The sequence below is a fragment of the Myripristis murdjan genome, chromosome 13, assembly GCF_902150065.1.
Source record: "Myripristis murdjan chromosome 13, fMyrMur1.1, whole genome shotgun sequence".
NCBI classification, from domain to species: Eukaryota; Metazoa; Chordata; class Actinopteri; order Holocentriformes; family Holocentridae; genus Myripristis; species Myripristis murdjan.
The window spans coordinates 41770033-41781876 of record NC_043992.1 but is presented as its reverse complement, the minus strand read 5'-3'; the positions used below and the strand labels follow the sequence as shown (position 1 = coordinate 41781876).

Genomic DNA, 11844 nt, shown 5'->3' with positions numbered 1-11844 from the left:
ATCAGAGAGCGCTCCTTCTGCTGAGGACCTCCATGAAGACCCTCACGGACCCCTGGGGGGCCTCGGACCACTTTTGAGAGCTGAACGGGCCTGACCGGCTCTGGACGGAGCAGGACGACCGCTCCCCGGAATATTCTGCACCGAGACGGCTGGGATTAAAAGAGGGATTAACAACAGGGATTTAAAAACAGTGCTCTGAATCTGAAGAGATGATTTTTATTTTCTACATGATCTGAGACTTCTTTAAAGCCTGGAGCAAATTTCTCAGAAGAAGAAGAGGAGGGGGTGGGGGTGGGTGGGTGGGTGGGGGGGGGGGGGCTGCTCTTCACTGTGTGGATGGCAGCAAACAAACTGGCAGCAAACTAACAGACTTGAATATGGAAATTAAACGTAAAGCAGAAGGGAAACGTATTAAATCTGAAATGAGGAAAAGGTGGCCGTATGGTCAGTGGGACACAGACTGGATGGGAGAAGGAGGAGGAGGAGCAGGAGGCGGAGGCCTGCGGTGAGACTTCCGGCCGACAGGTGGCAGCAGCGCGCGGCAGGAGGTGCGGCGGACCGTAGAAGAAGAAAGTGACGGAGGAGGAATGGCGGCGCCCAGCGCGGCTCCGCCGGCGGACTGACGGTGAGTGTCGGACCCGAGTCCCTCTGTGTTTATCGATCATCAGGATGTGATCAGTGTGAGAGTATCGATCCGGTTCAGACTGATCAGCCACAGCGGGATCAGCTGCTTCAGCGCCGCGTTAAATACCAAGGAGCACAGCTGACCGAGAGGTCATATCATCAAGATCTGAATTAAATATCAAGATTTAATTTCCACAGATCAGCTCTGCAGTGCTGATCTGCAAAAACAATGGCAAAATATTTATTAAAATTGCATCAAGTATCAGAAAATAAAAGTAGACCAACATTTAATCATAATAAGCAAGATAAAATATCGCAAATATTGATCCAAATGAAGCAAAAAATGGAAACGATAATAATAATTAAAAAAAAAAAAGCATGAAAAATGAGAAAATTGAATGGGTAACGTGGCGGTGAAGAACCACAGCAGAACCACAGCAGAACCACGGTTCTACCCGATGAAGACAACAAAACCAGACCAGAGAGACCGTGTGATTCTTTTGTAGTTGTTGGAGGAAGCAGCTGCTCCTCTGGGCTCAAGAAGGAAAACACTCAAAACATCAAAACAAACACATAACAACAAGAAACAATTAAATAACGATAATTACAACAATGACAAAGCAGCTGCACTCTGTTAGGAAATAACCAGAATATAACCAGTAAAACACTTGATGCAGCTCAAATATGATAATGATGATGATAATGAGGAGTTTAGGAGTTTATTAGGATCCCCATTAGTCCTCACTGAGGTGAAGACTATTCTTCCTGGGGTCCAGATTAAAATGAAACATTGAAATTTACATAAATACAACAAGTAAACAAAAATACTTAGAAAAGAAAATACAGTTACATTGAATAATTAAACATATAACAAAACAATAACAACAGTTCATTCGATGCATTACAGCTACACTTTGGTCGTCAACTTGCTAAGTAAACTTAAAATTTCCACTAATTACGGCTTCTTTTAATTTCTTTTTAAATCTTCATATATTATCCTATCATGGAAGCAGTAACATATTGCAATAAGCTCCCTACAAATGTAATCATGATAGGTTACTGCTCTATATATTACAGATCTCTTAAGTGCATTCGTTCTAGGTAGAGGCAGAGTAAAGTGAGCACCCATGGCTTGTCTAGTGGCATAGCCATGTCTAGTATTTGTTAGTTGTAGCTTTAACAGTAAATTATTGGGTTTTCCACAATAATAAACATTAAACAAAAATGTCACAGGACTACAGGCGTGAAGGACAGTGAGCCAGATGAAGAAGAGCTGCTGCCAGAACAACATGAGTCGTGTTGTTGTGGTAAAAATGACGCACATCTTCTCTCAGTAACTTGCAGACCTCTTCCCAGCGCCGCCGCAGTCAGTCCAGTCTGCACGCACACCTTTACCTGGGCCTTGTGCTCAAATCTAAAACTTCATCTAAATGAAACAGGTTTGTTGTAACGCCGACGTGTCGCTCCGTGTCGCTCCGTGCCCACGTTGCATCTGAGGGTAATTCCCTCTGCAAAGCGCCAGAGCGTTCCCCCGCTGAGGCTGCAGGCAAACAGAGTGCCCTGTGTCTGGAGGTCACAGGTGAGGGCAGAATAGCAGGGGGCCCAAACAGCTGCCAGGTGGAACACCACACTGTGACACATTTTAGTGCGTAGGGTTAGGGGTTAGGGTTAGGGCATGCTGTTTTCTGTCAGCTTGGAGTGTGACGGGCAAATTTGTAACATTTAAATTGCAATTTCCAATTTATTACAAATTAATATCAGCCTCTAAATATTGGTTATTGGTTTCCCGGATTACTGACAATCAGTATCAGCCCCGCAAAAATTAGTATCAGTCGATCCCTAATCTGGAGTGTAATCCAGTCCAGTCTGGTCTGGACAGGTGCTGTCTGCTCTATTCCAGGCTGTTGTGCAATAATCTGGTTTGTTCTTTTCTGTTCCGGTGTAGCTAGATCCGGCCTGTTCTGGATTAACCCACTGTGGTCCGGTCTGTTCTGGATTAACCCACTGCGGTCCGGTCTGTTCTGGATTAATCCACTGTGGTCCGTTCAGTTCTGGATTAATCAGCTGCGGTCTGGTCTGTTCTGGATTAATCCGCTGCGGTCCGGTCCGGGATGGGGCGTGTGCGGCCGGTGGTGGAGGTGGTGCAGCTCGGTCTGCTGTCTTACCGGCAGGCTCTGCAGGTGCAGCAGGCGTGCGTGATTCGCCAGCGGGAGGCGCCGGCTCACACGCTGCTGCTGTGCGAGCACCCGGCGGTCTACACCACCGGGCTCCGGCAGCAGCCCTACCCCCCCCACCTGCTGCAGCGGCTCCGCCTGCTGGGCGCCGACGTCCACCAGACCAACCGAGGAGGCCTCATCACCTTCCATGGCCCGGGACAGCTGGTCTGCTATCCCATACTGCACCTGGGCAGCTTCAAGAAGGTCGGACCGCCCACCCGATGTCGTCTGGTTTAATCTGATCTGGTTTTAATGTGATTCAGTCTGATGTAACCTAATGTAATCTGATTGGATTGGAATCTGATGTGCGGCGCTGTGCTGTGCCTGCAGAGCGTGCGCTGGTACGTGGCCGAGCTGGAGCACACGGTCATCTCGGCGTGCAGCAGGTTTGGCGTGGCGGCGTCGACCTCGCCTCACACCGGCGTCTGGGTCGGAGACAACAAGATCTGTGCTATCGGTACGACACGCCGCCACTTCCTGTTCCAGCATCACATCGTCACAGTCAGAACGCTGTCCCGGCGTCTCACACACCTCACACACACTTCACCCATACACACCTCACACACACTTCACCCATACACACCTCACACACCCACACACACCTCACACACACTTCACCCACACACACCTCACACACACTTCACCCATACACACCTCACACACACTTCACCCATACACACCTCACACACACTTCACCCATACACACCTCACACACCCATACACACCTCACACACCCATACACACCTCACACACACTTCACCCATACACACCCACACACACTTCACCCATACACACCCACACACACTTCACCCATACACACCTCACACACACTTCACCCATACACACCTCACACACCCATACACACCCACACACACTTCACCCATACACACCTCACACACCCATACACACCTCACACACACTTCACCCATACACACCTCACACACACTTCACCCATACACACCTCACACACCCATACACACCTCACACACACTTCACCCATACACACCCACACACCCATACACACCTCACACACACTTCACCCATACACACCCACACACCCATACACACCCACACACACTTCACCCATACACACCTCACACACACTTCACCCATACACACCTCACACACCCATACACACCCACACACACTTCACCCATACACACCTCACACACCCATACACACCTCACACACACTTCACCCATACACACCTCACACACACTTCACCCATACACACCTCACACACCCATACACACCTCACACACACTTCACCCATACACACCCACACACCCATACACACCTCACACACACTTCACCCATACACACCCACACACCCATACACACCCACACACACTTCACCCATACACACCTCACACACACTTCACCCATACACACCCACACACCCATACACACCCACACACACTTCACCCACACACACCCACACACCCATACACACCTCACACACACTTCACCCATACACACCTCACACACACTTCACCCACACACACACCACAGGAGTGTGTGTGGGTGGTTGTGAACGTTGGTGCTGCGGCTGCACCGGCGTTGGTTTGGAGGATATTTCATGTATCAAAGCTGCTGATACCTGATACTTTTATTGTTTTTACATGAAAAATATTCCCAGCATTCAGTGCTTTGTGTGGAATGTTGTTGGGCTGATGAGCATCCTGGGCAGCTGATTGGCTGATCCCTGTGCTGTTGTTTAACAGGGATCCACTGCGGCCGCTACGTCACGTCTCACGGCTTCGCCCTGAACTGCAGCACTGACCTGTCGTGGTTCGACCACATCGTGCCCTGCGGCATCGAGGGCAAAGGCGTGACGTCGCTGAGCGTGGAGCTGAACAGGAAGGTGTCACCGCAGGAGGCGGCGCCGCACCTGCTGGAGGCCTTCAGAGAACGCTTCGACTGTGAGCTGACTGAGGGCAGCAGCCTGCCGCCGCACTGAGCGCTCCAACGTACAGACCGCCCTGAAGTCAGCATGACGTTCGGCTTCTCTGGTTATGAGCCTTCCACTGAGCTCCACCTCCTAGTCACACATCATATCAGCTGCTTAGAAACACCTTAACACCTGCCTAGAAACCCCATAGCAACTGTCTAGTACACCTTAGCAACCACCTAGAGAGACCCTAGCAACAACCCAGAAACAACCACCTAGTGCATGCTAGCAGCTGCCTATTAAACCCTAGCAGCCATGTAGCACACCCTAGCAACCGCCCAGAAAACCCCTGGCAACCCTCTAGAACAAAATAGCAACTGCCTAGATACACCACAGCATCTTCCTACAAACACCTTAGCAACCACCTAGTACAGCCCACCAAGCAGCTAGCACAACCCAGCACACACCCAGAAACACCCAGAAACAGCCCAGGGACGTCCTGAACCCAGCCGCGCGCTGCACCCTGAGGAACAGCCAACTCTCAGAGTTTTTTAAAACTGTTTTCTTCTCAGTGTCTCAGATGCGGCGGCACAAGCTCCGCCCCTCACAGACGATTGGCTGGATTTCACGTCATGTGACGGCGGGCGGAGCAGAACAGAGACGGAAATCATAACAAACCCCTGTGTCTGCTGACGGGACGGGCTGTGTGTGTGCGTGTGTGTGTGTGTGTGTGTGTGTGTCTGTGTGTGTGTGTGTGTGTGTGTGTGTGTGCTGATGAGTCGGACTGGTCAGGAAAGTGAAACTGACTTCAACATTCAACAGCCACGTTGCCTTCAACTCTATAAAAATAAAATAATTTGGTTATTTTCAGGTTTTTGATTGATTTTTCTGAAATTGCCTCTTTCTGATTTTTCCCTCGTGTTCTGGTCATTTTATGTTCATTTTTTTCTGATGTTTTGGAAAGAAATCAAGTGAATTTGAATGTAAACTCCTTCTGGGAAATTCTGCAAAGAAAAGTTGCAGATTCACACTCAAAACAATTGAAAAATGATTGTTATGTTAATAACATGCAGATGGTAATATCATGTAAATAATTCTAGAGGCTTTTGTACAGTTATGGTCACAGACTCTACCTCCTCACACGTCACTCACCTCAAAAGAGACAAAAGGCACAATAAACAAAGTTAAAGATGAATCAGAAGGAATCATTTTCTGTTATGTCTTTCAGATTTCCTAAAGATAATCCCGTGGTTATGGTGACATTCTGTCGGCCCGACTGCTGATGATGCATTTCTCAGTGTGTGATGTGTCTCTGCTGGACCTTCATCACACAAACATTCATCCGTTCATTCTCCCGCAGCTTTTACAACCCATGAAAACATGTGAGGGATTATTTTAATGCCACGCTTTAATCTCACCGCCGGGAATCCAACCTGTCAGTCTAATCCCAGGGATCCTCTCCTGTCGGAGTCTGCAGGACAGAGTCCCCTCAGCGGGCTGCGGGGCCTCGTGAGAGTCACCCTGGGGGTCCAAATTAAATAATTAATTGAAATTGAAATCAAGATGTTAAGAACCACAGAAAACTGAATAAAACCTTCAACAGATTAAAACTCAGTCAGAAAATTAAGATTAAAACGCCGGGTGACTGAACTGACAACGAGAGAAAAAAATCAGACTTTCAGTTTGATTTTAAAATGTCAGTGGTGGGACGGGACTTAATCTGGAACAGGATTCAATCTATATATTATATATCTATATCTATCTATCTATCTATATCTATAGATATATATATCTATAGATATAGATATAGATATATGTAGTGTATATATATAGAGAGAGAGAGAGAGATAGAGAGAGAGAGATAGATTGATGCTGCCTTCAGGTCCCAGATCAGAGGCAGGAGAACTGGACGCCGCCTCCACCTGGCTGCTGCCTCCCAGGTGCATTGAATGCATATGATCTATGTGTATATATATATATAGAGAGAGAGAGAGAGAGAGAGAGAGAGAGAGAGATCGATGTTGTCCAGTCTGTGTGAAATGGATGTGATGCACATTGACTGACTGATTGATTGATTGATTGATCAGTGGGTCACGTGATGTTTTGGACTCGGACAGTTCCTCTGCGGTCCAGTCTTTTCCTGATGGAGTGTGACGTCACAGCTCGTGGGCTGCAGCTGGCCTGCTGCGCTGCGTCAAGTGTGACGCAACGTCACCGGAAGTAAGGCGACTCCGTTTATAAACCAAAAGTGTGTTTGTCCGTGTTGACCCGGGCTGCTGGAGGCTGGAGCGGCTCCGTAGACCCGCGGGTTGGTTTGTATCGCAGTTTTTTGGTCACAGTTTTGGTTTTGGTGCTGCTTGTTTTCTGCAATAAGGAGAAAAACAAACAAACACAAACAAAAAACATAATTTATAATGTTCTCTATTATTTCTAATTTGTAAAAATAACATTTTCTTTCAGAGACTTCAGATAACAACATGAAGTCATCAGCCATGATTTTCACACACGTTTTTAAAAAGTTCCTCACAGCACGGTTTGACAGCAGTTAGGGCCACTAGATGCTCTCTGGGATTAAAGTGGTACGTTTACGAGACGAAAACTCAAAAATTAAAATGTTGTTTTCTTCTGAATTGGCCACGGCAGTGTCTCTTCAAAGTCCAGATGCTGATGAGAAGATGGTGATTCTGGGCTCATGAATCCCATGTCAGAGTAGAATCTGCTGAGGGGATCAGCTGCAGGCCTGAGACACGGCCAGCAGGGGGCAGCACATGTTTTTTCAGAGATTTTCTCTTAAATTTTCTCTTAAATAACTTGATAATCTAAGAATTTTACGTTTTTTTTTTTGTTTGTTTGTTTTTTACCACTTTCATCTCTGAGAATATCAGATTTTTTTCTCATAAATTTACAACTTTAATCTTGGAAAATCCGATTTTTTCCTCAGAATACCCCCATTCCGCTTCTCTGAGGCAGCATAAGGATAATATGAAAATATGATAATATGATAATATTGGAACAGTACATTTTATGATGGCTGTGGCTGGGCTTTATGCTGCGTTCCAGGCCACCTGTAACTGGTGATTTACCGGATAAAAGTGGGCGGGGCTATAGCCAAACCTGTAAATTCACGCCTGTGAACTCAACGGACTCCAACTCCGACGTCACGCAGTTAAAGTTTTGTACACAAACAGGAGACGGTTGTTCTTCAAGTAGCCAACGGTGAGAAATATTGTACTGGGTAGAGATAAAAAGTACTTTTTTACGTTTACATTGTAAATACTACATATATCATTACCTGTTAAGTGTACGAAATTAAATAACATAAGCACGCCCACAGCACGTTCCGCCATTGCCGGTTGTCATAGTCTTGCCCTGCGTTCCAATACCCATACTACCATACTATTTAGTAGGGAAAAAAAGAATTAGTATGTCCCAATACAAACTAAACTACATACTTTGTAAGGGCAGCTGCAGTACATACTAAAAGTAAAAAGTATAAGTATGCGATTTGGAACGCAGGGATAGTCATATTTATTAACTCTTCACCACAATTGTTTGGAGTACAAACAATCCAAAATAAATGATGAACAGTCATAATGAGTCATCACAGGTCGAAATAAACAGAAAAAACAAGCCTGCACTCGATCATTTAAAGAGTGGCAAAACCTTATTCAAGAAAGCACTAATTTACATATTGTTTGTAAATTATCAGTCTTCAATAGAGCTATACATTTAAACATAGATGGGTGGTTTAAAAAATATTTAGGCAAGTTCTTATTTCTGTTCTCGGACAAGGTTAAATTTTTACATTCAAACAAAACATGATATTCATCTCCCAGGTGGCCGTCATTACACAGATTACAAAACCTTTCATTCCTTTCCACACCCTTGTATCTACCTGTTATTTTAGGAAGTCTATTATTAGAAGTAACAAGAATGTTTGTCGTTATGCCTGGAACGGTTTGAAGTCGTGACTCACAGGTACGATTCCCCGCTGGAACGCATCTTTAGCCATCCGTTTTATTTTGAAAGCCGTGACCGGAAGTGTTCTCTGTCTAACCCTGCTCTCTTGACGGTGCTTCATTAACAAACTTAACCACAACTATCATCTGTCATTAACTTCCAGCCGAACCCGGAACCGCGAGGCGCCTCCGCCGGGCCAGCGTCCCTGTCTGCGGGTCTCGGCTGCCACAGTGAGCCGGGAGCTTCTGAGAGACTGAGACTGACAGACCCTGAGCAGCCGCGGCGATGCGGAGGTGTCGGGGGCCGGGCGGCTAGCGGGGACAGCTAAAGTTAGCCTCGGAGCAGCGGCTCGTCAGCGGGCGTCTGTCCGGCCGAGGGGCGCACCTCCCCGGGCAGCCGGACTCTTCACAGCGGCGCGGTGTTAGCGAGCCTGGCCGGCAGGATGGGAGACGGCGGCGGACTCCACGGGGACCTGAACGCCAACCCGAGCTGCCGAGCCACCGGCGACCCGCAGCTCGACCAGGCGGCGCAGCTGTGGCTAACCTGGGACAAGGTGGGTTCACCGCGTCAGCTCAGCCCGGCTCCGGGCGGAGGACCGGGGCTGAACCGGACCAGACTCCACGGAAAAACCTGGAGTTTAATTGCGTGTTGCTTATTGGGAAGCATGCAGTCAGAGAACATGGTGGGTGTGTGACAGCCGGCCGTGTCCGCCTTGTATAACCCCTGCAGTATAAAACACAGTGAGACCTGTTCCAGCTGCTCCACATGTGGAGGAGGAGGAAGGCTGTAGAAATATTTTTCATATTATATTCTGTGTTTAGGGTGACAGTAACATCTGTCAGGGATACAGATGAAAAATAGCCTCTTGGCTAACTCTGGCGCATTTACAGCAGTGCTGATTAATGTGCACCGTCCCTGTCAAACAAACAAACAAACAAACAAACAAATAAAATAAAAAGCGTGAACAGTTCTGTAAGTTGGAGTTTTATTGGCTTTAGAGCTGCTTTGAGGAAAGCTTCGTGGAACCAGACGATTCAGAAAGTGACTTGGATTCCTGTGTTGTGAGCAAAGTGCTGGAGCCGAGCCGTGCAGATATGAAGTGACAGATGTTTGAGCAGGGTCTGGTGTGTGTGTCCCAGCAGGACATGTCTCCTGTCAGCCCTGCACCATGCCGGTGCTGTGGCTGGGCAGGGCGGCCATGCGGACCTCTCAGAGCTTATTTAATCCAGATGAGGGGCCTGGTCGTGCGGCCTGCTCCCCCCATTTTGTCCCAGCCGGCCAGGGACATGGAGATTAGCTTTCTGGGTTATCTGGTGATTACCTGGCCTCATGACTCACAGCTGGTCCCTGTAGCAGGTCGGCAGGTCTGTGAGGTGCATATTTAATGCAGGATTCATGTTTGTGCCACCAGTGCTGTGCAGTGACTGGTTGCATGTAAGGAAACCACAAAATAACTGGACTTGTTATCAGTCCCAGTTACTACAGGAGGGAAATGCAGTTAAATTGCACTTCCTAATCAAAGTGTTGGTCATTCCAAAGGGGTGACATCTGTGTAGAATCTAACTTGAATTTTGTCCCTTTGCATGTTTGAGCAGATGTGAGCGTGACATCATGGAGGGCAGGAGCCCCGACAGACGGGCTCCAGTCACCTGGCAGCACGAGCTCAAATTCACAGCGCTGTCTCTGATTGGTTCTCTTGTTTGAATTTGCCCCGCCTCTCGATCGGAGCGCGTGGCTCCTGATGATGATGTCAGCATCAAAATGCTGCTGTGTTTCCCGCTTTGTCTCCTTTTCTTTCTTTTTTTGTTTTTTTTCCTCCAAACGCATCGCGTGACCCGAGTCTGGCCTCCTCTGCCTCTGATTGGCTGAGACTTGTGCCACTCGTTAGTTTAGGTTGATTAAGGTTGTGTTTATGGGGCGGGGTTAGGGTTAGCCAATCAGAGGCAGAGGAGGGGCGGTTCGCCGTCACCTCAGGTAAAGGTGAGCAGATCAAGGCCAGCGGTGAAACTTTTTGGAATCGGATGATGACATCACTAGATCTACAGACGCCTCATCTGTTTACAAATCGATTAATTCAAGTTCCTGTGACGTGACGGGACCTTGAAGGCATCAGGATAGTTTGATGACTCATTCAGGCTTTTAACAGTGGAATTAGTAATCTGTGACACGCAGGTGAGCTCACCTGCCACACTGAAGCGGTCAGCTGACACCATCACACCCAACAAAAACAACATCAGAGTCAAATCTCATCTTCAAGTTTTGGTCTTCCAGCAAGGTCAAAGATCTGCCAGTGGGATGAGATAATCTGAGATAATCCCCTTGTTTCCAATGCTGATCAACTTTTTCCCCAGGATGTTGTTGAATCAGTGATCTGCTCTCTCTCCTCAGGAGTGCAGATTACCTCAGATTATCTCTCATCCCACTGCTGGATTTTTTTTTTTACCATGTTGGAAGAAAAGCATTTTGAGCAGTGAAGATGAAGTGTAAAGATAGAAGTTTGTTGCAGTGCACCCCTGCCACACACACACACACACACACACACACACACACACACCCCTGCCACACACACACACACACACACACACACACTCACACACACACACACACACACAGCTCCTAGTTTAGAAAGGGCAGCGCTGCTATGAATGTGTGTGACCTGCAGAGTAAATGTCAGCCTGCAGACGCATGTCGGCTCGGCCAGCCCATAATATCCCCCTGCACAGAGCAAACCCAGCTTCAGCTGCTTTTAAACAGCATGTTAAAGAAATGCTGAGTTGGCATATGAAGATGTAATATTGTCATTATAAAGTGTCCGGTCATTAAAAAATGAAATTACCCTTTAAATTAAAATATTTAAAAAAAATAAATAAATAAAGATCTTTTTATGGGAAAGAAGTAAAAACTATTTTTTTTAAAAATATCCAATTTCCTGAAAGAAGTAAAAGCTCAGAGGGTGAACAGCAGGAAGGCTTCAGTATCTGGGAAATAAAAACAATATTTCAATCACACATCCAGCGTTCAGGATCTGTTTGGAAAACACACACACACACACACACACACACACATACACACACACACACACACACACACACACACACACACACACACAGTGATAAAATAGACACAGCATCAGATTATTGCATAATAATAAAA

General features: G+C 47.0%; 2 protein-coding genes across 4 annotated transcripts in view; both read left to right on the top strand.

Annotated features, from left to right (window-relative positions):
- The first annotated feature begins 497 nt into the window (after nt 1-497).
- Nucleotides 498-5602, top strand: lipt2 (lipoyl(octanoyl) transferase 2). Of its 3 annotated transcripts, XM_030066583.1 has the most exons (5): nt 498-625; nt 2570-2657; nt 2688-3044; nt 3171-3297; nt 4565-5602. In XM_030066583.1, the coding sequence occupies exons 3-5, from the start codon at nt 2736-2738 to the stop codon at nt 4798-4800; spliced, it is 672 nt and encodes a 223-aa protein (XP_029922443.1). In that variant the 5' UTR covers nt 498-625; nt 2570-2657; nt 2688-2735; the 3' UTR covers nt 4801-5602. The 3 variants fall into 3 exon arrangements, with proteins under 3 accessions (XP_029922443.1, XP_029922441.1, XP_029922442.1); XM_030066581.1 differs by having other exon boundaries at nt 2570-3044; XM_030066582.1 differs by having other exon boundaries at nt 510-625; nt 2574-3044.
- A 2273-nt stretch (nt 5603-7875) lies between these two features.
- Nucleotides 7876-11844, top strand: part of pgm2l1 (phosphoglucomutase 2-like 1) — a 19518-nt gene continuing 15549 nt past the window's right edge. The window contains exons 1-2 of the mRNA XM_030066554.1: nt 7876-7947; nt 8855-9244. Coding sequence (XP_029922414.1) covers nt 9134-9244 — 111 coding nt within the window. The 5' untranslated portion in view covers nt 7876-7947; nt 8855-9133. The remainder of the gene's footprint in view (nt 7948-8854; nt 9245-11844) is intronic.